The 27807-nt window shown below is 29.1% G+C and overlaps 1 protein-coding gene across 2 annotated transcripts in view; it reads right to left on the minus strand.

The window, feature by feature from the left end:
• Positions 1 to 13192: 13192 nt before the first annotated feature.
• Positions 13193 to 27807, minus strand: part of LOC129958805 (uncharacterized) — a 205479-nt gene continuing 190864 nt past the window's right edge. For both annotated transcript variants that reach the window (XR_008783319.1, XM_056071494.1), the window contains one exon: positions 13193 to 13631. Coding sequence is in view for 1 of the 2 variants with exons in the window: in XM_056071494.1 (XP_055927469.1) it covers positions 13404 to 13631 (228 nt within the window). In the remaining variant the exon portion in view is untranslated. The remainder of the gene's footprint in view (positions 13632 to 27807) is intronic.

Here is a 27807-nt window from a genome sequence, read left to right on the forward strand (position 1 = left end):
ATTTTGTGAATAGTAAAAGTTTATTCCACTTTAATATTTCAAATAAAAAATACACGAATGAAAATAACGTAGACATTGACAGTAAATAACTGCACTTAGAAAGGAATTTTAAAAGCAAATCAGTTCCTATGTTTTAAAAGTATTAATTGGAATATAATATCTCACAAATGTAATAAAATTCAACAATCATTATCAAATTCTATAGAAATTCTATAATTTTAAGAGTTCCAGGTGAAATACAAATGTTTAAAAGTCTGATATCCATATAGATATGTTGAAAGGGACCATACAGCCATTTATCATTGTGACTACTTTTAAGATGGAGATTTTTTTTTTAAATTATAAAAGATATTATAGTTTTTTGCATAAAATATGTTGAAACAAATTAGCCTTTTTTTTACTAAAATAATTCATGAAGCAAAACTTTTCTAGTTAAAAAGCATATAAAATGATATTTTACAAAATTTTAAGATAACTTAAGAAACATTACCTGAACTGAGAAAAAAAGGTTTATGTTTAATCATACAATGCTGAGGTTCAATTGATAAATATCCTAAAAGTTTTAAATTTTCCCCGCATCATGAAGCATTAAAACAACTACAAGTTTTTTAAATGAATAGAATACTTATACTTTAGTTCAGGTACAACAAAACATATTGAGAAATCATTATATCTCATAAATTAAATGAACAAAAAATATATATTGAATTTATGAGCTTTTTCATAAGAATATTTTATCAGATTTTAGAACATGAGAGAACAGCATTTCAAGATATAAAACAACATTAAAACGTATATTATGCAGATCTAAAAATTAATGTAATTTTCCAAAATATGAAAATGGAAGCGAAATACAATCGATTTTATATAAAAAAAAGGCTCAACAACTAAGAATATAGAATTTAAAAATATTTTCCCTAGAAAGCGATTATTTACTATAGTCACTTACCTTTTCACTAGCAATCCATGAAATTCAAAAAATATATATTGAAATAGTGTTTAACCTCTTGGGTGCGCATTTTCAAAGGGTTTTTGCGTTTGGAATGGATTTAGTTTTGTGATGCACGGAACAGCATATCAATTCGAAAATGTCATTCGTGAAGTGACGTTTGCAAGTAGACAGAAGACAAAATAATGTCAGGAGTAGATAATCTCCTATCGAAAAGACATAAATCAGTGTTCACATGAGGCCAACTATTGCTCGCAATGGTAAACCAAGCCAACCTCAGGAACATCACGTGAGCCCAACGGGACAATGGTAAATAGTTGTCTCATCGGGACAACTATTTGCCATTGTCCAATTACGGTCAGGTGATCTTCCTAAAATAAGGCGTGACCTTCCATTGCGTGCAATAGTTGGCCTCATGTGAACCCTACTTAATAATATCCAAGGTATAATTTGAATTTGCAATAAACATAAAGGATACTTATTAATCCGATTAGTTACACCGTTAGATAGTTATAACCGGATTTCCTGAAATGACGATGCCACGCATCTGCATTGGAGCTTTCTGTTTGAACCCGATTATAAAACTCACTTTTGGAAAGAAGTGCAAGACAATACAGTATACATTGAACAGTATTGAATCAATGGTTTCTCTCACGATTCTTCAAATTATAGGAAGGTTTAAAATGCAATATTTATTTTTCTTGGATTTATCTTTCACAAATGAATATCTCATATTATTGTGCAAAATCGATAACTTTATATTTCCAAATATTTGAAAATTTAAATATTCAATAAAAATATATGCACATAAAACTATATAATATTCTTATCTAAAAACTTTAGGAAATTTTAAATAAAGAGAAAAAAACAAATCACACTGACATAAATATTAATGATATGGTTTTGAAAATTTAAATTATATTTTAATTTAAGGTATTTAAAAGCTTTACATTACATATGAAATATTCTAAAGATTTTAATTCCTTAATAAATTTGTCTATACGCCGATGGGTGTATTGATTATTAAAATTAATTAACCTTTTGAATAATTATAACATTTCTAAACCTCTTTTTTAAATATAAGAATTACTTAAAATAGTTATATACCTGAAATATTCTGTATGGATTTTATTCAAAACAACAAAAATATTTTCTAAATAAGTATATAAAATATTTTTTATTCATAATTACAGAATAGGTAGAAAAAATATTTTCAAAAAGGTGGCATCTAATTAGATAGCAGAGAAATAAAGCAGTTAGAAGTTACACATTTATGAAATTTTATGCAAAGCATATTCCTAATTTATATTAGATTCTTTAATTTGAAAAGTAAAGCACGACCATAAAAAATGCTGCTTTATTGTAACATTTACCAAAAAATTATTTCACCTTCTAAAAACACTTAAACGTTGTTTCTGAAAATATTGTTGCATTTTTCCAATTTTATCATTGATATTGCTTTGGTAAATCCGAGGTTTGTTTCATCGTTAATATATTTAAGACTGAACGTTTATTCAAATATCAAGTTCCTTAAGAAATTATACTTAACTTTGATATATTTATGCGATTCAATTGGTAATTTTGAGAAATTTATTACAACAATATTGTTGCAATATAATGCAAAACTCCTTATTAAATTAAATAATTTTAATTTCCCTCACTCATTTCAAATCTTATCCAAATCATCTTCTTAACAACTTGTGTTGTTACGCTCTATATATGTTATTTTTCTATGAATTGGTGCATTATCCATAAAATAAATCAATCTCTACATATATGTTCTTGTTCTATCATTACTGGTTGACCAATTCAAGAACTTATATCACTATAACAATATACTTTAAATTCATTGATCTGCAGTTCTTCAAGTTTTTGTTTCTTTGTTTTGGGTGCAATCCTACCAATTTCAAAAGTGATTTCCAATGCATTATTTCATGAATACATTAGAACTAGTTAAAATGTTAAATGCAGGCGAAATATGTGGATTAGTTCGATCTGTAGTATAAGCAAAGCAACCAATTATAGTTCTACATGATAATTCATCTACCTCGACTGTTTATTAACTATTTCTTGGACATCACAATTTTGAAAGAACTACATCTTGGCTATGAAAAAGAATATTTTCGGAGCTATGCATCTTTATAAGTTTAACAAATTCTCAAATACTTTTGTGAATAAATTATTTACGATACGTTTCCTCAAATTCGATGCCAAATAATCTACGGGCTTATTTTCGCACCCGTAAGTGAACTTTCTCATTCATTACTTCAGTAATATGGTGTTCAGTTCTTCCAAAAATTCTGTCATCAGCTACCGAAATAATATTATATTTCTGATGTCCTAATGTTTTGTGTTGTGTTCATCCTATACAGAAATAATTTCCCTTTTGAAGACGAATTTGAAGTTTATTTCGAGTTTGTGACACCTATGTATCCATGGTACCAAACATTTTGAAATCTTCACAGACAATTTTCTGCCAAAAATTGGCTCAAGAAGGGTTGTTTTATTTTTGATATATATGGGTCATTCTGTTCCAAACATGGATGGGAGCTGCGGTAATCTAATGGTTAGGCTCGGAATCCAGTTCCACTAAATATCCGTCTTTTAAAGGGGCCTTGTTCCTGCTAAAACTGACATCATTGGTCAAATATTTCCCCTTTGATGTGGTACCGAAGTCTAGAGAGGGTAGAGCCAGTTCAGACTTCGTCCTCGTCATCTGACCAGGATTCAAAATAACAAAATGCCTCTCAAAATAATCCTAAGATCCTCACCGAAGTTAAGAAAAATAGGTTCAATGTTGATTTCCAGTGGAACGTTAAAATATTTAATCTAAACTAAATAAATTAAACCAGACATGGATGAAACACCATGTCTTAATCCAGACTCTATTTCCAAACCTCTTTAAAAACTGCTTTGATTGCATCCATCACTACATAATTAAAACGTCACTAATACCATTTTGTTCCGATAAATAGATAATAATGCACTCAGCTTGGAGTGTTTGGTCTTCTAAAGGTGAGTGAAATTCTGCGTAGTATACTATAATTCAAGACTTTTCATCTGTCTGAAATATTAACTATTTTAGAATTCTTAAATCTTTCGGTGCTTTTTTTTTTTTTTTTTTTTTTGTATATTTTGTAAAGAGAAAAATTCGCTCTTCGTTTCATCGAAAAGGTTGTTACTTTCCTTGAATAATCGCCTACTAGAAAATGTAACGATGGCACTGAAAGTTTGAAGGACAATTTTTCGTGAAGGTGATTTTCAAGATTTGAAAGTTAATAGGGAAACATCATTTATTTACTTAACTGTCACAAAATATTTCATTAGGACTTTACTTCAGAATTTGTGAGTAAAATATCACACACTTATAACATAAATATTTAAAACTAAGGTGAAAGTTACCATATATCAAACCAACTTTTGAAATCTGCGTGGTGTAAACTGAGAAGTTAATGTAAAAAAGTAAAAACATATTCAACATTATTACTCAAGGAATGCCAATGTGCACCTAAATAAACAAATTTTTCAAATATAAAATATTTTAATTTAAAATAATTTACATTTACATAATATTCTGTAAAACTCAAAATTTTATCGTCTGCAACTTTTATTTTGAATTAAAATACGAATATCAACTTAACCAGACAATTTTATGTGAAGTAATTTGTCCAAAAATTTCACACTGTTCTAAGTGCATCTACGTAAATTATTAATAATTTCAAAAGATCGAAAAAATTTAATTAATGACTTTAAAGTTTGACGTTATTTATAAATGAAGTAAGTATGAAGGTATATATTTGAAATAATGAATTTCATCTCCACCGACAATTAAAAGCAAGCAGTTAAATTTTGAATCAATTTTTAATTTACAGAAAACTTCGAAACAATTTTTGTATTAATCATGAAGCAATTTTAAAGCAAAACATGTTAAAATCATTTTAATAATAGTAAGATAGAATCAGTCTTCTTTTTCATATTTTGGCTATTTTAAATTTCCTTTACTAAGCAAATCTTGAAAGACACCAAGTTATTTGTTTACATAATACTACGCATGCGCAATGGAAAAAAAATTTACATTATAAAATCATTAATTATTTATTGTAAAAAAAAATTCAGTTAACGTGTCTGTGTCTCGGGCATCAAAGTAATAATGAGAAAGACTGAAGAAAATTTACTTGTAGTTGAGATTCTCACAGAGAACAACAACAATAAAAAATGCTGCTTCATTTTTATTAATATAAATTAAATTAACAACCGAGGAACAAAACTGTACAACACTTCCTGTGCACAAGTTCAACATGAAGTATAAGAAAATATGTTTAAAAAATTACATCATTCTAAACAAGAAAGAAATCAAGTAAAAAAAAATAATGGGAAGGAACGCTTTATTTTGGCACCGCTGGCGAACAAAATAATTAAAAAGAATAAAACAATATGCTAAATACAGTTAATTATTCAGATGTACTTCCAAATATATTTTGTCTAAAAACATTAAATTGTTGAACTTGTCGATTAAATACTGCATTAAATTCTATTTGAAGAAAAATATGATTTTTAAATATTTATATTTTTAATTCATAAGATACACGTAAAGCTAAATTTGAAAAAATAAAGAGTTTTTTTTTAATTATGTACCCTACCTACCCTCAACCTGACATTAAAATTACTTGTCAAACAAGTTTTTTTAGAGTCAAATTATTAATTGAGGAAAATTATTTCACCTTTAACGAAATTCAATATTCTTCCGCGCTTAATAAACCTATTTCCCAAGCCAACAAAACAGATTTTTTTTAATAAATTGCTGGTAATTAGAGAAAAGATTTCCCGCATGTATAACAAATGCTACAGCTGCAAATAACATTGTTAACTTTAACAAAATTTTCAGATGGTCCCGTTTTAACTTGACGTCACCGCTCTCAAGCTTACAACAGTTTCCATTACGTCTTTACGAACCAGTGTTTTGATTAGCCAGTATCGTGTGAAACAAGGTTCTTAAGAAAATTACCGTTTTGCTGGCATCACTCGCGGAGAAAGTTTCGCTATTAAATCTGAGTTCGGCAGCAGCTACGGTTGGCTTGTCACAAAAGTGTTTGATAATTGCCAGATCAGTCTTGCGCGTTGATGAAGTTGGTCGAGTTAAATGATTCTTTCCGTTCGTGTCAAAATTATTCTTGTGTCTGCGAGAAAGAAGAAAGAAAGGCATAAAGCTCCCGCCTTTGTGGAAAGAATCCTGACTGTTGATGAAGTACAGCATTAACAAAGGGCGTTGACAGAGCTTTTAAGTAACAAGAGATAAGATCAATATTAAGCCAAGAATTCTTTAAAAATTGTGTTCATGTTTAAAACAAATTTGTGGAATCGTTTGGAAGTTTTAATATTATGAGATAATTAAAAAAAAGACGTTGACAGAGCCTTTAAGTAAAGAGAGATAAGATCAATATTAAGCCAAGAATTCTTTAAAAATTGTGTTCACGTTTAAAATAAATTTGTGGAATCGTTTGTAAGTTTTAATATTATGAGATAATTAAAAAAAGGCGTTGACAGAGCCTTTAAGTAACGAGAGATAAGATCAATATTAAGCCAAGAATTCTTTAAAAACTGTGTTCGCATTTCGAGACAAATGTGTTGAATCGTTTGTAAGTTTTGATATTATTGGATAATTATAACGAAATGACGAAAAAGTTGTTCAAAGTAACTTATCAGCATTTGTGAATAGATTTATGATTTATTATTATTTTGCTTTAAAAATGATTTTTACATTTCAAAACAAATTGGTAGAATAGATCATAAGTTTTAATTTAATTTGATAATCATAATGAATGATTCAAAATATGTCAGAAAGTTATTTGTTATTAAATATGAATATAATTATGAAATCACTTTAGATTTTGATTTCGCAAGATACTCCTTGAAGTTAACTCAATTCGATTATCTTATTTAAATATCCGAAATATAGTACAAAAAAACTTTATGAATAAAAAGCTTGTTTATATTTAATAAAATAATTGGAAAAAGATTTTTTCAGCATAAAAATAAAAGACTGCGCACAAGAAAAGTGCGCGAACTTTTATAATTTTGTCTACTAGCTGAAATATAGATAACCCTAAAATTTCATCTCCGCCTTGTTGTAGTTTCCGGACAGTCAAGCCGTTGACACAACGATACAAGAAATATGTTTTGTTACCTAATGACCAATACCGGTACTGATATAGATCTATTCTTTAGATAATATTCCCCATCACTCAGTTAACTCAGTCCTTTCACCACTATTATACTATCAGGAGAAGCGAGAACCTGATTACTTATCAGGCAATATCTTATTTTTGCATTCACAAATTTCCCTTCCCTTTTTCCCGGTGAGAGTGAAATGTTGGCTGCCATAAAGGTAATTATCCCGGCTCTACCGAAGTATCAGGGGTAAAGTGAATGACACTCATCATAAGAGGGCTGAAGTGGAAATTGTATTTGGGTTCTAACGGCCTCAGCGGCAAAAGTGCAAACCAACCCGTAGTAGGTACATCCTATCAAAGAAGTGGAGATAACTCGATTCCAAGCCATTCTTTACTTACTATGTAAGCGAGAACCGACCACCATACCGGGAATTTCTCAGCTCCATAGTTAGGATGGCACCACGGATGTGATAAGTTGGTAAGTAATATGTTGGTAAAATGACGATTAGCAAAGAACTCCCACACTAGGCGCTTGCAGATACACGTCTACCAAAAATAAACTAATTTTTTAAAAATCTATTGATTTTAATGAAATAAAAGTTTCAAATATTTTTGATAAAAAACTAATAGTTGGACTATTGTTTATAGAAGCTTGAAAAACTAATATCTTCAATATTATTTATAGAAGCTTAATTTTCTGTTATATGAGATTCCTATTTTAATCTAATGTTTCGCTTCTCATTTTTATAAATTCATTTAAATTAATTAAATATTATTAGAGATGATTTTCGTGTAGTATTCTATAAGCTCTAAAGGTAAAAATTGCTTATTTGGATAAATATAAAGTTCCGAAAAGTTATAATTTTCAAATAAGCGTTTCTTTTTTTCTTAAATTATACAAATATCATCCCGAATATTGCAATAAAACAATCATATATATTTATACGTTTTAAAACTTAAATATTTACTTTAAGATATCATTTTCAGATTTTTGAAAACAGTTGTAGGCTGTTATTATCCATTATTGAATCACAAATTATTCTCACTCAGTGAATAGTGTTATTTTATAATTAATAGTACATTCTTTGCTATTTCAAAGCTTGAAAGTTTCTAATTGAAGTTAATTTTTATTTTTTTCTGCTTCAACATAGCTATTAAATAATTCCATGAAAATAATATAAAATCAATATACTTCTGATTTGTTTTCAATTGCTTGGATAGTTAAAATAATTGACAAAAGATAATAACAGTATATTGTAATTCATTTTAATATCTTTAATTTCTTGGCATCACCACGGATAATTGGTGTAACATTTGCATTAGAGTGAGAAGCTAATGAAAATAGCCATATTCTGAAGTATTGGTGAACATGTAAGGCATTACGTTTGGTTTTTTTATTCTAAATTTGGTACTTTGAATTATGAAAATAAATGTTATTCCATTTAGTTTCAGTGCAGATGTCCTCCTCTTCACCTGCCCATGGTTCAAAATTACAAACAATACCCCAAAATGACGTTCTTGTTGTTTCAAATTGGAAAAATAAAATAACTAATTTAAATGCTTCAATACAAGTCAAATTTAATATTTAAAATTGTTTTATATATTCCCTTAATTCCGATGCTGAATATATATATATATATATATATATATATATATATATATATATATATATATATATATATATATATATATAGTAACTGAAAAAAATTTAAAGAACAAACTATGGTAAAATATTAATGGAAATTAGTGTATACAGCTTTCGATAATAAATTTCAAGTGAGAATGAATATAAAAAAAAGTATATCCAGAAAAAAAATAGTAAGAAGAATTAAATGTCTGTGTTTGTTGCATCATAATGAAACGGGAAACGTAAATAAAAAATATCAGATAAAAATATATAAGAAGCTATAATCCATATTAAAAGACAATATATTCTCAATTTATTTTTAATATGCGGGACCGCCCGTGGACTTGCTGCACTTATTTACCCTCCTATTCTCTTCTATTTCTTCACAGATGGAAAGGTTAAATAAAACAAAGCGGTAAAATTATTCACCGGATGATTAGATGAGCGACTAATTAGCTGAATGTAGGGACGGAAATTCTAATCAACTTGTCGTAAAGAAATTGAATCAGTCTGTAAACAAAGGAAAATATTCTGTTAGTAGCATTTGTACCACCCATAACGTTTCACACCTGTACCACCCATATATTTTTCTTTCTGCAGGGAAATAAAATTGCCATTCGATAAGATCTGAATTAAGTATTGAATAAAATTTTAATATAAGTATAAAGATAGGAAAATAATTTAACATTAGAATACTAGAATGCAATGTATGGACAAGAAAATAATTTTAATATTAGGATTTAACTCTATAATGACACATAGGGTGATTTCGGGCAATGAGATGCTTAACATTTGACAGCGAGGATGCCATTCCGTTTTTAGAAACTTAATATAAAGAAAAGTATAAGAAAGTAATTTTAATATAAGAATTTCATATGAAGATAAGAAAATAAATTTGATATAGTAATAAGGATAAGAAAATCAATGATAAGAATTTAATATAAAAGTAAGAAAATAATTTTAATAATGCTAAGAATAAGAAAAGTAGCCTTAATATCAGATTTCAATATAAGCATAAATAATGGGTAAAAGGAAACCATGGAAGTCATGGAACTAAAATCATGGAACTAATTCATATAAAGTATACTTATTTTATAATCTCATGTGTTAAGGTGAAATCAATTCATGAGACATAGAGGATGACAAAAATAAACGAGCATGTCACTGAACATTTAATTGCTATGGGTTTCTATGAATACTTTTATCTTTTTCAAAATGCTCAAAAGATTCAAAAATTAAATTGGCGAAACACATTTTACGATTTTAACTTAGTCTAAATTGACTCAATAGTGTTTAAAAATGTTCAGAAAATTAAAAAATTATTCTTATTAATCTGAATATTCTTATATGAAATATATATAAAAAAAAACATGTTTTTTTCTGAACAGAATAATTTTAAGTTTTTAAACAGTAAAGATCTTATTAATTAAGTATATCTTTAAATTATTGACAAAATTCTAAGACTTTGTAGTAGAAAAATATACTTTAAACTTTGCAGTTAAAAATAATACTTTAAGGTTAATTCATCTTTCTAATGAAATACACATTATTCTTACAAGTTCATGAAGTCTCTGATATAACTCATCATTAAACTTGAATGAATTTTTTTTTCATTGACATTCTTTCGATAATATTTTGAAAAAATGCGTGAACACATACTGCAATATTTCGCAATTCATTTTAAGGACGACTTTATTTAAATATATTGAGATCTTAAAAAATGGAATAAGTTTTCAAAAATTACTTATCAAAGTCCAAACTCTGTCTTGGGATTTGCGAACGCCGTTAATGATTCGAACCATATTTTTTCCCCCACATAATTATGAAGAAATTAAGAAAAAAAAAGTCTCCCCAACTTTTCCTTAAGTATCCTTTGAGGCCTCATTATGTTTATATTCCACAAGAGAATCCGGGCTGATTGCATTACTTGGAAAAGTAGTTAATTAACTTAATCCCTGGTTTTAGTTTTGTTACAGGGATTCGTTAGGAGAGTTATAATATCAATTCAATAAATGGTTTGCTACCTAGTCTTTAAAAAGTTAATAATCTGGTGGGTGTTTAGACTATCCAGATCATACATTATATGTTGATACTAACCGAGTTTGCTTGGATCTTTAAATTTTGTATTTTTAGATATGGACGTGTGAAAAAAAATGTTAATTATCAGATGTAGATAGAGATCAGATATGATCCCAAAAGAAAAATCACTAAGTAGGCTTATTTTATAATAACTTTCATAATTATTCTTTACTTGCACATTATTTCAGCAACTAAACTTCGGAAATGACTCATATATATATATATATATATATATATATATATATATATATATATATATATATATATACATGATGACAGTGTAATTCTTTTATTTTTTGCCAGAAATTACTCCAGCAACAATTTCGGCAATCATCATACCAGTAGGTTATAACAGTTTTTATCCTTCCTCTAAGCTAATTCGTTAGATCTGCAAATAACATGCGGATAGCTTCAGTTTGAGGTTTCTGGGCATGAGTATTGATTTGCGAGTGCTGCATTTATTTTACACCGACTGGCATAAAAACTTTAGCTCATTTTTATTGGAAATACTGATGCTATCAGTAACTACATCAGTAATCCCAAAGAGGAGCTAATCAGATAAGGATTCAATTAGCATATTGTGATGAAATTTGCATATTGTGATGAAAAGCTTATTCTATGTTAGTTACAGGTTTTTGCTTCCATTGTATGTGCAATAACGGTGCAGATTTGATACTTCTAATCATATGATGAGTGGAATGGTGGATGCATGAGCCGCATAGTAATTGGGCTATTATACATTTACTTCAGTGTCTGTTTTAATTTTCATGGCGGCCCGATTATTTAGATTACTTCGAAAGTTTTAGTTTAGATGTAGTTCCTTGTGGTACCTTCAGTAGTATTCATAGGAGGGGAAAGACTCATATATATGAATATGATAAGTCGCCAGATAAGTACGCGGTCTCCCACTTCTTTGGAGAACACAGCAATGGTTATGTGGTTACGTTGGTTACATCTCTGATGACCGGACGTTCCTCCAACGAAAGGGGTTGGTGTATTAGCCGACGATGGGCAATTTGTAACTAGCTACAGTACCTGTGTTAATGATGCTGCGATCCAATTACTGAATACTTCCCAAGTACTGAGACAGCAAGGAGGTAATTATTTTATGATACTAGCTAAAGTTTTGTTGCAGTTGTCACGTCATTCAAACATTAGATTTTTATACTCTTCTTTCGGAATTAATTATTGAGATTTCCAATTTCCATGTAGGTAATTTAAATTACATATATGGAACATGGTATTGCCTGCATGAGTTGCCCCATGTTTGATGGGTAGGATTACCTATGACGAGGCAAGGAACGAATTAGTAATTTTCACTTTTTTTTCCATCAAAGAACGAAAACTCCTTTTTCCCTTAAAGGCAATGTTTTTTTTTGTTGTTGTTGTTTTGAATTTATGTTATACAGCCTTTCCATTTGTTCCTTTCCTGTTCGTAACCTGTCTAAGACATTCTTGGATTAGTTGTGAAAAGCATTTAATGTCAGAACCCGCAGGTGGGGAGACGGGACATGCGAAAATTGATTGATTCCTTCAGGAACAAAAGCAGCTAATTGGAATTCACAAAAGCGATAATGTTGTAATATTTTGAAAGAACTGCTGAACTTTGTGAATAATTAATCCTTTAGAGAACTAAAATGTAGGCGATAAAAATAATTGCTATGAAGTAACAGATATAGATAGAGACAGATGTATTATTTAATTTAACACATTCGCTACCCCGGTTCGGGTCTTTTATCGAATTAGATGACTCTTTACTTGCTATCTTTTAATTGCAACAGAGGAGAGGTCGTCTAATTAGAAAGTAGATAGGGAATATAGGCGATTCACGAAACATCTAACGTGTTAAATGCGATATTAAGAATAAACTGCGAGAATGTGCCATGCCAGTCCCATGTGACTTACAGTATACTTTCAAATTGTACCTCGTCAAGCACATCTGTCGCTGTTAACTGAGAATATTATTTTCAATCAGGCTGCGTTTGTTGCCACATTTTTTGTTGAAAGATTCACATTTATTTCATAAAATTTCTCTTCATAAAATTTAAACTAGATATCACAAATTATACACCTAAATATATACTCTATTTTCGCAACTGTACCTGGATTACTTGTTGCCGTCTTATCAAAGCAATCGGATATTGCAGACTAGATGACAAGGATTTCAAAATAGGTTTGAAGCTTAACATGTTAATAAAACATAATACATTAGATCGCAAGAATTTATCTCAACAGATGGTAATACAAAATTAAAACAAGGAAAGCAATACAAGAGAAAAGTTTATTAAATGAATACAACTAAAATTCAGAAATAAAAATATGAAATTGTTTAAAAAGAAATTAAACTTCCTGAAAAGATAGAGGCATTAATAAATGAAAAAAATCTCTCCATAAACACATTTCCGCATTTCACTGTAAAATCCTGTTAAATATTATTAGTAAAATTTGTTTTCTGAAATGGAAATTCTGATCGTTTGTTTTAGCTAAAAAAAACAATTATTGATAATGAAGCATCCCTTCAGATTAATTGTTTGTCTAGCCAAATATATTTCATTCATTGGAAGATTTATTCTTTCTTTTAGAACTTGTGGATAAAACATGCGACGACAGGCCGTCTGAAAGAGTTAATTCTGGCCCCGATCCACATGGGAAGCCACAGTCTGCAAGTCCAGTTGTCAGAGATAAGCAAACAATCATCAGGAAAGTCCAAAGGGACTTCTATTAGTTTCTGTCCACCTCCAGAATGAAACCATTGGGTGGAAAGACTAATAAAAGCAATACTCTTGCATGATGGTTGATACATAGACTGAAAAATAAGGCAAAATTACTGTAATATGATTTCAAAAATTTAAGCTTATTAGTATATTTATACAATGTTCATAAAAATATATTATTTCCGAAAATTTTTTGAAAGAGCAGATGAAAGTTAATCTGCTCTTAGTTTGATCTACCAAATTTCGACTTAGGGTTATCAGGGTAGTGTAGACGTGTACTTGTATTCAAATTGTTTATGATTATGGTATATTAAAGTAAATAATGCCTATTTCAATCAATCTAAAATATTTTTATATTACTCGTGCATCTCAGAATGCAAAAGGAAACATCAAACTATTCTTCTTATTTTTAAAAATCAAACTGTTACAATTCGCCTAGAGGACTTTAATCTCACTATGCAGTTTCTAGATGAAATCAAATGTATAGATTTGATCCATTAAACCGAAGTAGACATAATACATGACAAAAGAAGCTATTGCAAAGGGTTTAGTTTCCTATTCTTTAGACGAATTAATTCTGAGTACCTAGAAGTCTTCATTAAAGTTGTTTCATTTAGTGAATAAAATACAGATTTCTTATAAATGAATACCCCAACTTTTCCGGGCTATTAAAAGAAAACAAAAGAAAATACAGTTTGGTTATTCATCGGAAATCAAAACTAATTTTAAAGTTTAAATTCAACTTCAGTTTCAATTCAAGTTTAAATTCAAAAATGAGTCTTCATTGGAGCCCTTCCGGAAATACGAACGATATCAAGGCGATACAATAACTCACCCCGCAATTTTTTTCGCATATGTGGTGTGAAGATTTGAAAGGTTGCGGAAATGCGTGTCTTAGGTTCGTCAGTATCAGTTGGCAGTAGTGAAATAAACACTAGCTGTTTGATTTAGCTTCAGAAATAAAGAAGCATTATCGTCATACACGTATATCCGCAGCCTTTAAGAGCTTCACACCAGGCATTAAGAAAAAAGTCTGGGATGAATTATCGTACCGCCTGGATTTCCTTTGTGTTGCTGAAGAAGATCATATTAGACATTTATAACTGTGTAGAATTTAAACTTTCAGTTATTATATTTGATTTCCGATAAACAACAAGATGCTTTTTAATTTCTTTCCCTCCAAATTTGACATACTGATTTATGAACACAGAACTCAGAAAATGTGTGATACACGTATAAATGAGAAATCTACATTTGTTTATCTTTTTCATCATTTCTGATCAATGAGTTTGCGATACTGAAACAATTTTAATCTGATTGATTATGAATGCATTCACAAATATTTCATGCTAGTCTCCAGGAAAAATAATACGAAATCAGGGCCTATAAGGAGTTTAGTATGCTACTGAATGGGGAAACTGAGTGGGAAACTGAGGAATATAAATGGGAGGGAAAAGTTTATAGGTTCAATTATCTGACAGTGTTTTCAATTAAAACTATTTTTTTTTTAATTCGTACGCCGTCTTGAGCTTCAGCAATGAACAACCTGACGCTTGGATGCTTTCATTCAAATGTAGCAAAAAATGCAATCTAGTTTCCTTTGAAAGTTATTCATTATAGCAACCTACTTCCATATAGCTAAATTGGAGCTAAGCCAGATTGCTATTTTCGGGTTTTAAAGTCGATTTACTAACGCATGTCAGATTATACAATTATAATGAATTGATCAGATGTGCTATATCAGATTGAAATATAACTATAAAAAAAATCGGATATAAAAACCATACAGATAGTTTTTCATGCTTTGGATATTATACCAACACTAATGAATATATTTAATCCAACTCTCCAGACAATGAAGAAAATTTCATTCGGTTGTAGAATTTCAGCTTAAGGGCTTATTCTAAGCAAATAAAATATATATTTAGGCACATAGCTGTCTAAATCTTACCATCAGATTACTGTTAATTACTCTACTACCATCACACTACTGACTGTCTATCAAATGTCAGACCACAGCAGTAGCTTAGTTTATTTGTTAATAGATGAGCAATAAAATAGGGAAAACTCTGTGTATATACTTTGATATCATCATAGACAATTATATAATAACAGTTTTTGAAAATGGCCCTTTTTTAGTTTGAATGAAGTTATGGTCTTTTTATAATCCTTGCATATGTTTTATAATTATGTAGAATTACTGTGTATTGAAATTGTTTCCTCTCTCGACATCGATTTATATGTATTAATTGATTAACCCTTTAAAGGGCCATTTTTTTCTAGTCGTATTATGTTAAAATATTTTAGGCTTGAAATTAGAATAAGAAAAGGGATTCGTTTAGCTTATTAGATAAATTTAATTTGATCAATTAATTAATTTGGTTAATTAATATTAAGTAACAAATCAAGACACATAATTTTGTGTGAGATAAAGAACTAAAGCATCTAAGTTTCTGTCTTTCTAAAAAAAATTGTCAGAACTTATGTCAACCTACATAAATTCATACCTACATAAATTTAGTGGGAAGCATATTTTCCGCGGCCTTAGAAAGGGTTAAAAGAGATAAAAGATGTAAGTGCCGAAAAAATTCAAGCATAATTTTCTTGTTTTAGTATTAAATAAATACCGTTTTATATTGAAATAAATTGCTTGATAATCCTCTAAATATTTTAAAGTATTCTGTAAGGAGGTCACTAGGGTAAATGTTCCTAAGGTTAGTGCGAACGACTTCAACGTTTTTGCAACATTTTCAATTTTGGTACTTAGTTTAGTTCACTTTTGGTACTTTACTTTTTAGTTTTCAATTCTTGAAGGAAAAAAGAAACTAAAAGAACTCTTACTATATAATATATTCTTACGATATTGGATCGCTATTTTTTTTCAAAAATTTATTACTCGTACGAACGCAGTCGTGAAAATTCAAACATCGTTTTTCATGTTCCATGGTGAATGACAATTCTTTAAAACACAGTAAAAGTGAAAATTACCTAGAGTGTAACAACTTCAAAGAAGCTCGTAGATAGGTCTCTAATGATAATGTTTTACTTAATGCAAACTTTTTTTTTTTGAGATTTTCAACAATTTTGCTTTTGGTGTTTGCAATGTTTATAATTTCCAATCCACTATTATGCTAGGAAAGCATAAAACGAAAAATGATACAGGTCATATAATATAATTATATGATATTGGATCGCTAACTTTTCAAAAAAAAAATCGTTCCTATTGAAATTGTATTATAATTTTTTTTTTCACTTTTACAATGAATATCACGAGACTGCTACTATATTAATGATTTCGACATTTGGGAGTGAAATAACATTTCAAACAAAGAAGTAAAAATATTTCAAATATGATTGCTTCTGAAATAAGAAAGAAATAGTGCAAAGATATGAAACGAATTTGTTTCAAATGATAATTTTCCAGTGGGCATACAATGTCCTTTATTCAGGCATGTATAGTTTATTCTTTTGATATTTTCTCGGAATACTATAAAGAGATTCCTAGAATTAGGCCCCCTCCTTTTTTTAATTTTCTTTTCAAAAGGATAATAAAATCATTATCTAATTTCAATAAAAATATTTCTCTATATTTCCTTTTTGAAGTAATCTCAAAAATCATTCAATCAAAAACATCTTTTATGTATATTTTAAATTGGTCTTCAAAATTTTTTAAATCTCATTTCTCTTTTAATTTTCCTTTTAGGAAATCTTTTAAAAGCACTTCAAACGACTTCAATTAGAGATTGATATTTGAAAAGATATTACTAAGTTATCTTTTGATTTTTATATAAATTTATTTTTGAAAATGATCCTTTGTATTACAATTTTTGTTTTTTAAATTTATTAAATCGATTTCTAGTATTACCTCTAAATTTTAATCAATAGCAATTGAAATTTATCTTACCAGAATTAATTAGCAATCAATTGTAGAAAACTTTCTTTTTCAAATGAAAGCTAAGAATTCAAACAATAACTTCTCTAAAAATATTATACCATTTTTAAAAATCAGAAACCTTTTTTGGATCATTCCATCAAAAAAACTCAAAAACCAAAGGTTCTTTTTTCCGAATCCTTCCCTTCGCACTTTATACTTCAATAATCAACATAAAATAAGTCGTTACTCTATAATTTTAATTACATCACAATTGCTTTTTGAGTTCAATATATAAAAAAGATAAAAGTCTAGACATTTCAAGTGAACTTCAAACAATACAAGGATCTTATCAGATAAGATTTATATTTCTTTTTTCCTCAAGTATTATATTCAGGCAGCCTTTATTTACACAAATGCAAATGTATATGAGATACATTCATTATTTCTGGTATTGCCTGGCACATTTATTGGATATAAGAACTCAGCGGACATACACAACGGCATTATTCCAACTAGTAACCGAATAAAAACGCAGCGGTAATTATGAAACAGTATCTCGGAGATACCATTATATCTATGCTACTTGTCATCTGGCTTATTTCTGTAAACAATTGTTTCTTTTGCATCAAAGAGCCTGAACTAATGAGTCTGATGCAGAGCAGGCATTCGTTTTTGGCTTTAACTACTGCTATGAACGGATGCTTGTTACTAGTTGTATTTTTGGGCATTTCTGCTATGTATATATTAGCAGAGGTTGTGTTCGTGATCAAGTGTAATTAAATTAAATAGAATAAAAAAAGAGCTAAAATTTATTTTATTCGTCGAATTTATCTATCCTAGTGAATTGGTTCACTCAGTTGTATTTTGGTATCTGAGATTTTCCTTTCCTGTTTTTACAAATACGTCTGTGTTGGACATATGCGACAACTTTCGGAATGAATTGTTAAAAAAATATTGAAAAATACTTACAATTTTTGAATTTTCGGAAAAGATAACGCCTATGAATTAAATATACTAGTTAATGGTCCAAATGTCTTGAAAATTTCATGAAATATAGGAAGATTTTTGACTGAAAAGAGGTATAAAAACAAAAAATCTTCTAGCTTATTCATTTATCAAATGATTTGTTCAAAATTTCGCAGCTATCTTAAGGAATATATTACCTATTTTTTTATACATAAGTAATCTGTATTTCGATCTAATCTTTACTGGAGTTTCAGTAATAAATGAAGTGAAATTTTCAATTTTTTCGGGTTATAAAGCTTTAAAAAAAATGTAAAATCTTTTTGAATGAACAAATTACTTATTCGGTTGTTCAGGAATTGTAAAATATATTGAAGAATTATTTTGATACATATGAGAAAATATGCATGCTAATATAATACTAAAAAGAAGAAATACTAAATGAAATGATTAGCGGGAGTGGTATGTATCCCCAAAATATTTTCGCATACTCTATAATAAAAAATTGTATATTATTAACCGCATGCCAGAGTAGGACAATGGTTACGAAGAGACTACTAGTGTGCTATCTTTGGCGATTTTGTTTTTGCGATTAATTCCTGGGACTGTGTATTTTGAACCCCTTTTTTGCGACAGATTGAAACCACAATTTGACACAGATCTACTTGTAGTCACAAAATCACAAACCGAATGTCATACATGCTCGTGAAGGAACAGGCCGATATACGGTCAACGCTTTGACATATTTGATTTCAAATTTGATATCTATACTTTAGATGCTAAATTTGTATTCAAAACTTTATCCATTTGACTTTGTTTATTTTGTAGTTGTCGTGTTAGCTTATATTTGGATAATCAGACAGATATAACTCCTCTTAACGGATTTCGTTAAAAATTTGATAGAAATCTACGAAATTGGGCTACTAAACTAAATTTAACGACTACAAAATTTCATATACAAACTTTCATCCATCTTGCTCAAAGCGTTTTTGAGTTGCCGTGTTAACAGGCAGAAAAACATAATTTCAAAAATGTGCTTTTCAGATTCTGAGAAGTCTGAACTGTGGAGATTCTTCAAAATCTCATGTTCGAATTTTTTGACAATTACTCTCTGTTTATTTTGTAGTTGTCGTGTTAGCTTATATTTGCATAATCAGACAGATATAATTCCTCTTAACAGATTTCGTTAAAAATTTGATAGAAATCTACGAAATTGGGCTACTAAACTAAATTTAACGACTACAAAATTTCAAATACAAACTTTCATCTATCTTGCTCAAAGCGTTTTTGAGTTGCCGTGTTAACAGGTGGAGAAACATAATTTCAAAAATGTGCTTTTCAGACTCTGAGAAGTCTGAACTGTGGAGATTCTTCAAAGTCTCGTGTTCGAATTTTTTGACAATTACAATACTTTCTCTCTGCACTTCACAAACAAGAAAGTAAAAATAAAAAGGAATTGAGGAATTGCTATAGCTTAGAGCAAAAATTCAAAAGAAATAAAATTTCAAAATTAATGACTTTTCTATACATTTTTTCCTAAAATAAAGTTTAGAAATCCTGAGAATCCTGCTTGGAGACATTCTCAGTATGAACAATTAGGGATTGCAATACCGGTATACTGGAATACTGAATACCGGTATTTTGAGCCATTTGTAAATTTTGTAATACCGGTATTCACAAATTCAAATACCGTTTTTCGGTATTTGCTAGAAATTTTTTAAATAGTCTCCAATATATGTTCAGGGATCGCCAACATAGCAAAATAGAATACGTTTTTGTTTTTATGTCTCCCTAACAGGCGGAATTAATTCGACTGTGAATACAAAGTTGCATCGTACAATCAAGAGAAGTGATAAAATACTGGTAATGAATCATCCAAAGAGGCGGGTCAAAACTATCCTATTACAGCTCCGAGCGATACTGCACACCAACAGGATTCGTAGTCTGATATTCGTATCTGCGAAAACAAGGTTGTAGTTGTGAAGAAAGTGCGTAATATTTCGATATTTTTTTTAATTGATCAGTTTGTTATTCACATTGTATTTGCATATCATACTTTAGGGTTCAAAATATTTTTCAGATTTATTATGTAAATACTCATAAATAATAACCCATAAAAATGAATAAGAATAACATTGAAGAACATAAAAAACCAGTTAATAATACTTCGGTTTGGTTTCATTATTTATATGATGAAATGAATATGGTTGCACAATGTAAAAAAATGTTCAGGAGTTATTAAAGTGAACGGAGGAAGTACAAGCGAACTCTATACACATTTAAAAACGAAACATGATACACATTTCTTAAAGAGGAAAGAATCTAATAGCGATGAAGATATAATTTAAGGAGAGTTTCTAAGCCCAAGCCATCAGGGATTTTAGTTTATTTTTTAAAGTTAATTTGGATGAAATTATAAGTATAATGGCAGCATTAGATGAAACGCCATTTCGAGTTTTTTGCACTTCTAGTGAATCAAGAAAATCACTATCCGCCAGTTGTTTTAAAAATCTACCAACATCGATTAATACTATAAGAACTGTTATAAACTACAGTAACGGTATTCGCAATTCTTTGAAACACGAGCTAATACAATTAAAAATAAATGGTGAAACATTTAGTCTAACATTTGATGAATGGATAAATGTAAGAAATAGACGCTATTTAAATATAAATATTCATTCAGAAAAAAAATTTGGAATATAGGACTTACACTCTCTAATAAAACTGGCAAATAAAACAAAGAAACGCCTGTGTTTTCTCTCTTTTTCTAAAATTTCTACTACCGGCATTAAAACCAGGTATCTCGGAATTAAGATCTAAAAAATACCGAATACCGGTATTGAACTTTTGGTCCGATATTGCAATCCCTAGGAAAAATTGATATTGCATCTTAACCTTGTAGAAAACTTTACATGTCCTCAAATTTTAACTGTGTATATTCTTTATCAATGCTCTGATGGTGATTTCTCCCCCCCCCCTGTAAAAATAGCATTGGATTCCAGAAATAAAATAAGCGTGAAACGCTTGACGTGTGTGACATCATGATACATCATCATATGACGTATGTCACATGATGATAATACTTTCATATTTACTTATTATCAAGTACATTCAGACCAATTCTGGAGTATGATTTCCCAATTTATTTTTGTGCCTCAAAAGCTAACTTAGACAAACTTGAAAGAGTGCAATTAATCGCTTCAAGAATAATTACTGGTCTTCGTAATAGCTGCACTAATGATATTGTACTCGAGAGTGATCTACCACATCTTTCTCGGAGAAGAAGTCACTGTCTTTCAAAATATTACAACAAGCTCTTTAGCTACAACGATCAGCACAGAACTTCTACTTATCTTCATTCATGGCATAATAAGAAGCGTTTAAAGAAACACTGTCATTTTTTTCGAATGTCCTTGGTTCAAGGCAGATCAAGCCCCCCCCCCCATCATATTCTTAAATGTTTAAATGTTACGATTTTTGAGATTTTAAGGGACCCGTTCTTGTTTTTGGACTTTTTAGAGATCTTTGGTTTCATGGTGGTGGTATAACGCAACTATACCACCTGGGATCAGAAACAACAACAACCAAATACATTACAAGTTTGAAATGGAATGATTCATCGCTATTATTTGTTTCTTTAATGGCATATTTCAAACTCTTTATTACGGTTGCAAAAAACGCATTATGTTTTTGTTTGTTTGTTTTTACTCTAGATATTTAAAATGCGGCCTTAAAAAAATATATGATATTTAGAAGATCCTACAATAATAACTGATTCCTTTCAAGAATTGTAATCTTAATAGCTATTTCGAGTAATAAAAACAAATATTTTTAATTTCAGAAGATGAATATTATCATATACGCAGCAATAGCTTGCATAGTACACATAGAATGATACATTTGAACAAGTGCATCATATGTAAGCTAGAAAGTATATGCTCTCGTTTAATTTATTTTGAAGATAAAATAATTCCGGCTTAAGGAAAAAGAATTCGGCATCGATTATGGTTTACAAGATCTATTTATTATTTATGTGGAGCATAAAATTTTATTTGACGTAAAAATGATATAATTCCAGATTTCATTTGATTAAATATAGATTATTACACAATCAATACTTTTTATAGTTACTCGCTTACGAATTTTTATTATATATAATATTTTCGAAGACAGTTGTTTTCTTTCTCCTCTTAAATGGTAAGCATTTTTACTCAAAATCTTTTTGTTACATTTTATCGATAAATTATGTTATTTTCTACATAAGTTATAGTTAGAATTTATTCAATGTTCGCTTAACATTTATCCAATAAAATCGCAACCATTGTCATTTAACACAACATTAAAAAAATATCGCTTTTGAAAGATCCTCTCCAACGAACTTCTGTTTTTGAATCTCCCTTTCTTAAGAAAAATTGCGATATTTATTTATTTTGCTTTTTAAAGCAACTTCCGCTTTCAATTTACTGCTTTTCAGATTGAACGGGAATAAAATACGAATAAAGAAATTAGATGTCGAGTTATATTGATAATTAATTTATTGAGACTTGAATTAATGTAATCCACGGGGAGCGAGGAGTAGAATAGACAATAACAGAACATATTGATATGAGGCATCAAACAAAAGGAATAAAGAAACAATGAAATAATTGAAACAGAACTATTACATCACATTAAGTTTTCCAATAAATTTCATATTTTTGAATTGTTCTCTGAAATAAACATTTCTATGAAGTGTTTTTAAATAAATTTTAATTCCAAATTCAGTAAAATCTTTTTTTTTAATAATGAATATGCAAAACTGTTAAATTTGCATTAACAAAACTTTAAGTGCAATCTAACTTTTGGAGATTGCTTTCTAAGGTATTTTCATCATATTCTGACCTGATATTGAAGAATTCTTTTTTCTTTTTACTAATGCCAGAAATAAAACCTTCATGTTCATTTTAGTTAGATTAAAGTTCAGCTTTCCAGTTGCATGAGGCTTATTTTAGGGTTGGCTTCGTAATTTGAGACCACAGTCAAATAGCGTGCTCCCGATTCCTTGTAGATGAACATATTTTGAATATTAGAGGTTCGACGCTCCAGCGATCCTTGAGTCAAAGTGAAATGGGCGAAAATAAAAATTTTCTTATCATGCAATACATTCGTCGTTGACGTAAAATTTTAGAAACAGCAACACTTGAAACTTGTTTCCCTGTTCCTGCATAGAGCTGATGAAAGATCTCAGAATGTATCGTACTCCTATAATCAGTGGAGTATTTAAGGATTTCACGTCATAAAATGTCTATATTACGAGGCTCCTCCTTTAATAAGATGGTCCATTTAATTTCACATTTCAGAGCATTTTCAAAATGTTAATGATTTTTATTTTAGGTTCATATTTTTTTATTTTATTACTAATCTGAGTATATATTTATTTTTAATTGTCTCTTATGATTCCAAACTTCTCGTCATCCACACTTGTACACAATAATATTGAAACACAAGTTCCGTTTTATTAATACTCCAATAACTAATGATCATAATGAAACACAGATGAACCTGGCCAATTATTCTTAATTAAGTATAAATTTTAATTTAATATTTTATCAGTTCTAGAACTTGAATTTTTATGAATTTATTTGGCAATAAGAAAAATAAAATTCTTCAGGCTAATGGATCTCCTCTCAGCCTAGATACCCTAGAATAGTGGTCGGCAAAGTCATTAGTCAACAGAGCCAATTTTCAACAGTTCGGCGATTGAAATCTCTTTTGAGAGCCACATTTTATAAATTTAAATTATATAGGTAGGTTTGATGTTATTCACTTAATTAGGGTACTCTTACGCTGACTTTTACTAAGAACGTTCTCAATCTGATCAACGTTCGTCCGCTGTGGTTCGCGAGCCTCAATTTGCTGTCTAGCCAGCTGCCGCATTTGCTTAGTTGGAAATCCGCCACTGCCAGTAATATTTTTGCTGTAATGGGAAAATTTTGTACACCTTTAGCCATTTTGACTGTTCGATGCCTTTTTCAGATTTCCTTAACTTGAGCTCGATGCTTAAGTCATATTCTAGTCACAAAAAATCTGTAGTTGAGACTTCTTACTTCCAGCTTCCCGAGGATTCACAGCTTATTTTCATCTTTAAAACATTTATGTTCATTCACTTTCATTAAAAATTACAAACAGAGACCGCAAAATTCATCCAAATATAGAGTGGTAAGTTCACAAATGTATGCTGATATAATCCGCTCTTTTAAGTGCATCATGCTCTCTCGATCTATATTTCTGTAGTCGATATTAAATAATTGCATTAGTATTTTAAAACAGTAGCTTTATCTTTCATCGAATACAATTCATTAAATTCGAAGATAAATGCAAATCTTTCAATTTTGAACATCAATATAATTCCTTTATATGAAGTAGTACTCTTTAAATCTTCAATTAAAAAAAATACAATGTCTATCTTGAATAATAGAATTTTAGTTTCAGATTTTCTAATTTACTCACGGATTTTTATCAAAATATATAAAAAAATATATTAAAAAATAAACTGGCAATAATTTAGTCAAATAACCAACAATCTTTTTTTTAATATTTTAAGAGACATAATGTTCAAAATAATTTATCTAAATTTTATTTTGTTAGATATCTTTTTAAAAGTTTTATTAGATTGCTTTAATTCCACCAAAATAATTAAAACATAAATTACTTCATCACAATTCTAAATAATTAATTCCGTCTGAAATATTAGTTAAGTCGCATTTATTTACTATCCTGGGAAATAAATTACCCTAATCATCTAATTAATTACTCAAAATTGCTGAATATTTTTTTACTTTAAGCAACCTTGAAATTCAATTAAGGTATCAAACTCTGAAAAGGTTCATTCAATTTTTAAAACTGAATGCCTTCCCTATCATTTCAAAGTATTAATTCCGAGAAAGCCAGTTAATAATATAATGTACCAATAGATAGACAGGTGAATATTATTGCGAAATAATTAACTTTTAATAAATTTCACTTAATTTTATTAAGCAGGGAATATGTATTGAGAAAAAAATTCAGTGACAAATACATATTTATTATGAAAGAGGCGATTCTGATTCTTAAAACTGTAGCTTAATATTTTATAAAGTTATGATCACATTCTGCTCAAATATTATCAAGCATTTTTGGGGACACAGGCAATAAGAAAATAAAAACTCATTATAAGATAATTATCTCAAAGCAAGTTCTCTTGATTTAATAATAAATGAATTTCCATTTTTAAATTAATAATGTCGAAATTCGCAATATCTTCTGACATTCTTATATCTCTCTGTATATTCATTGATATATTCGTAATATCTCTCGAAGACAGTTTAATCAATGATTTTTATATTCATAATACAACTTTGGAAAATTGTCACTGAATTTATTTGAAATTGAATTATAAAGACAATATTATCTGAATTGGTTATTACAATACTGTCTGGCTTTCTGCCCCTTCCCCCTCCTTCTAAAACATAATTTTTTAAATTATACTTACTAATTATTTATGAAAATGACTATTCAATAATTTCAAGAGCAGTCTAAAGAATATTTGTTATAAATATTAGATTTTACATATGCGAATACCGCAAATTTAAAAAGAATTATTTAAAGAAAATTTATAACTTGACCAGAATTTGGTGGAGAAATAAATTCAGATGCAAAACTTGATACTCCTATTGTTTTAAAAACTAATGGCAGACTCGATAATTTAATAACTGGTTTTATAACTCCAATTGGATTTTCACAGACATCATTCTTTTACATTCTTAACAGCTTCGTTTCGTTAAAATTGCAATTAATTAGCCAACAAAATAATTTACTAATTAGTTTTATATCTTTTAGAGGCATTGATTTTTAAGAGACAATACTTAATCTTATTCTCCAAGGCTTATATTTAATCAAGTTTTTCAAATATTTTGAAATCTAAAAATAAAGATATATTTGCCCTTTTTTTCCCACTATTTTTATAAGAATAACTTTTAAGACCGATACAGCATAACAAGAATGGTTTTAATATGAGATATATTTCGTTATTATGAATAGTTACAGATTCAGATCTATGGTTGGTGATATTTCTCAGTAATAGAGGCAAGACGATCAAACATATTTATGAACATCTTTATTGTACACCAGAAAAACAAGCAAATTCAACATAATTGTACAGATTACAAATGGCTGTAACTTATTCATAAACCACAAAAATTTGAACTCAATGTTGAAGGAAGCTTAAAGTTTTGCTTGCTTATAAACTAATTAAACTGTGCGATTTTCCTTGGTCGCACGGGTGTCATCCAAAAAGTAGCTTATTTCACGTCCGTTACCGTGGAACACGTTTGCAACCACTGATGCTTTGTTTGATAGCCATGAGCAGAACAAGCATGTGGATATCTAAATCTTCTGAAACTACATCTTGTACCTTCATTTTGTTGGCATATGTCTTTATTTTAACGACGCCTTTGCATGCAACAATAAGCGACTGAAGGTTTCGCAGGCTAGTGAAATGGGCAACCATTTGGTTGTGATTTTTATTTGTCACAAATGCAATTACCAAGATGCAGCTTCAAAGGATTCAGATTGCAATTATGTACATGTTTTGAATTAGATTATCAAACGTATAACAATGGTTAAAAATGTGCTCCACGGTATGTGACATGAAGCGATTGCTGCTTAGAATTTGCTTTTGTGACTAAGAAAAGTCACAAAAAGCAATTATTACTAGCACATCTAAACTTCAAGCCACCTTCAACATTTTTTTTCAAATTATTTCATCCTACCATTAATTAGATAGAAGCTATAGCCTTTAGTAATAGGTGCAATTGTTTTGAATAAACTTGTATATCCTTATCCTACAGAAATTATCTAACAAATATTTAAGAAACAACAATTATTTGTGAAATATTTTCTTCAGTTTCTTATTTACTACCCCAGTAGCACGCATATATTGCACAGTATCATACGATATTTAATAATATGCGCAATTTTGTGTAACATTGTTAATATTGAATACAATATTATACAACAGGCATGTGGTAACCATAAAAGAACCCAAGTTAATAAGCAGATATCCAGTAAAATGAATGACAAAGAGGCTTGAAAACGTGCGCTTTTGTGGAAATAAATGGTAGAATATAGTTTTCCCTTCATTTAATCATAAATATATATGAATATGGTATAATATTTTTCTGATAGGATTTTTGTATTATTCTTCATTTAAGAATTCCAGATTTACGAAATGGGAGCTTCTGCCACTCAAAGCCATACCGCCTCCTACGCAAGATTGTAATTTAGAAACAGAAATGACGAAGTACATATGCTATACTTTAGTCATAATAATCAGTCGAGATCTTTGTTAACGATTTTTAAAATATGATAATGAACTCAAAAAATTGAGATAAACTCTCATATTGAGTAAT

This window comes from Argiope bruennichi, chromosome X1 (genome assembly GCF_947563725.1).
Source record: "Argiope bruennichi chromosome X1, qqArgBrue1.1, whole genome shotgun sequence".
Classification (NCBI taxonomy): Eukaryota; Metazoa; Arthropoda; class Arachnida; order Araneae; family Araneidae; genus Argiope; species Argiope bruennichi.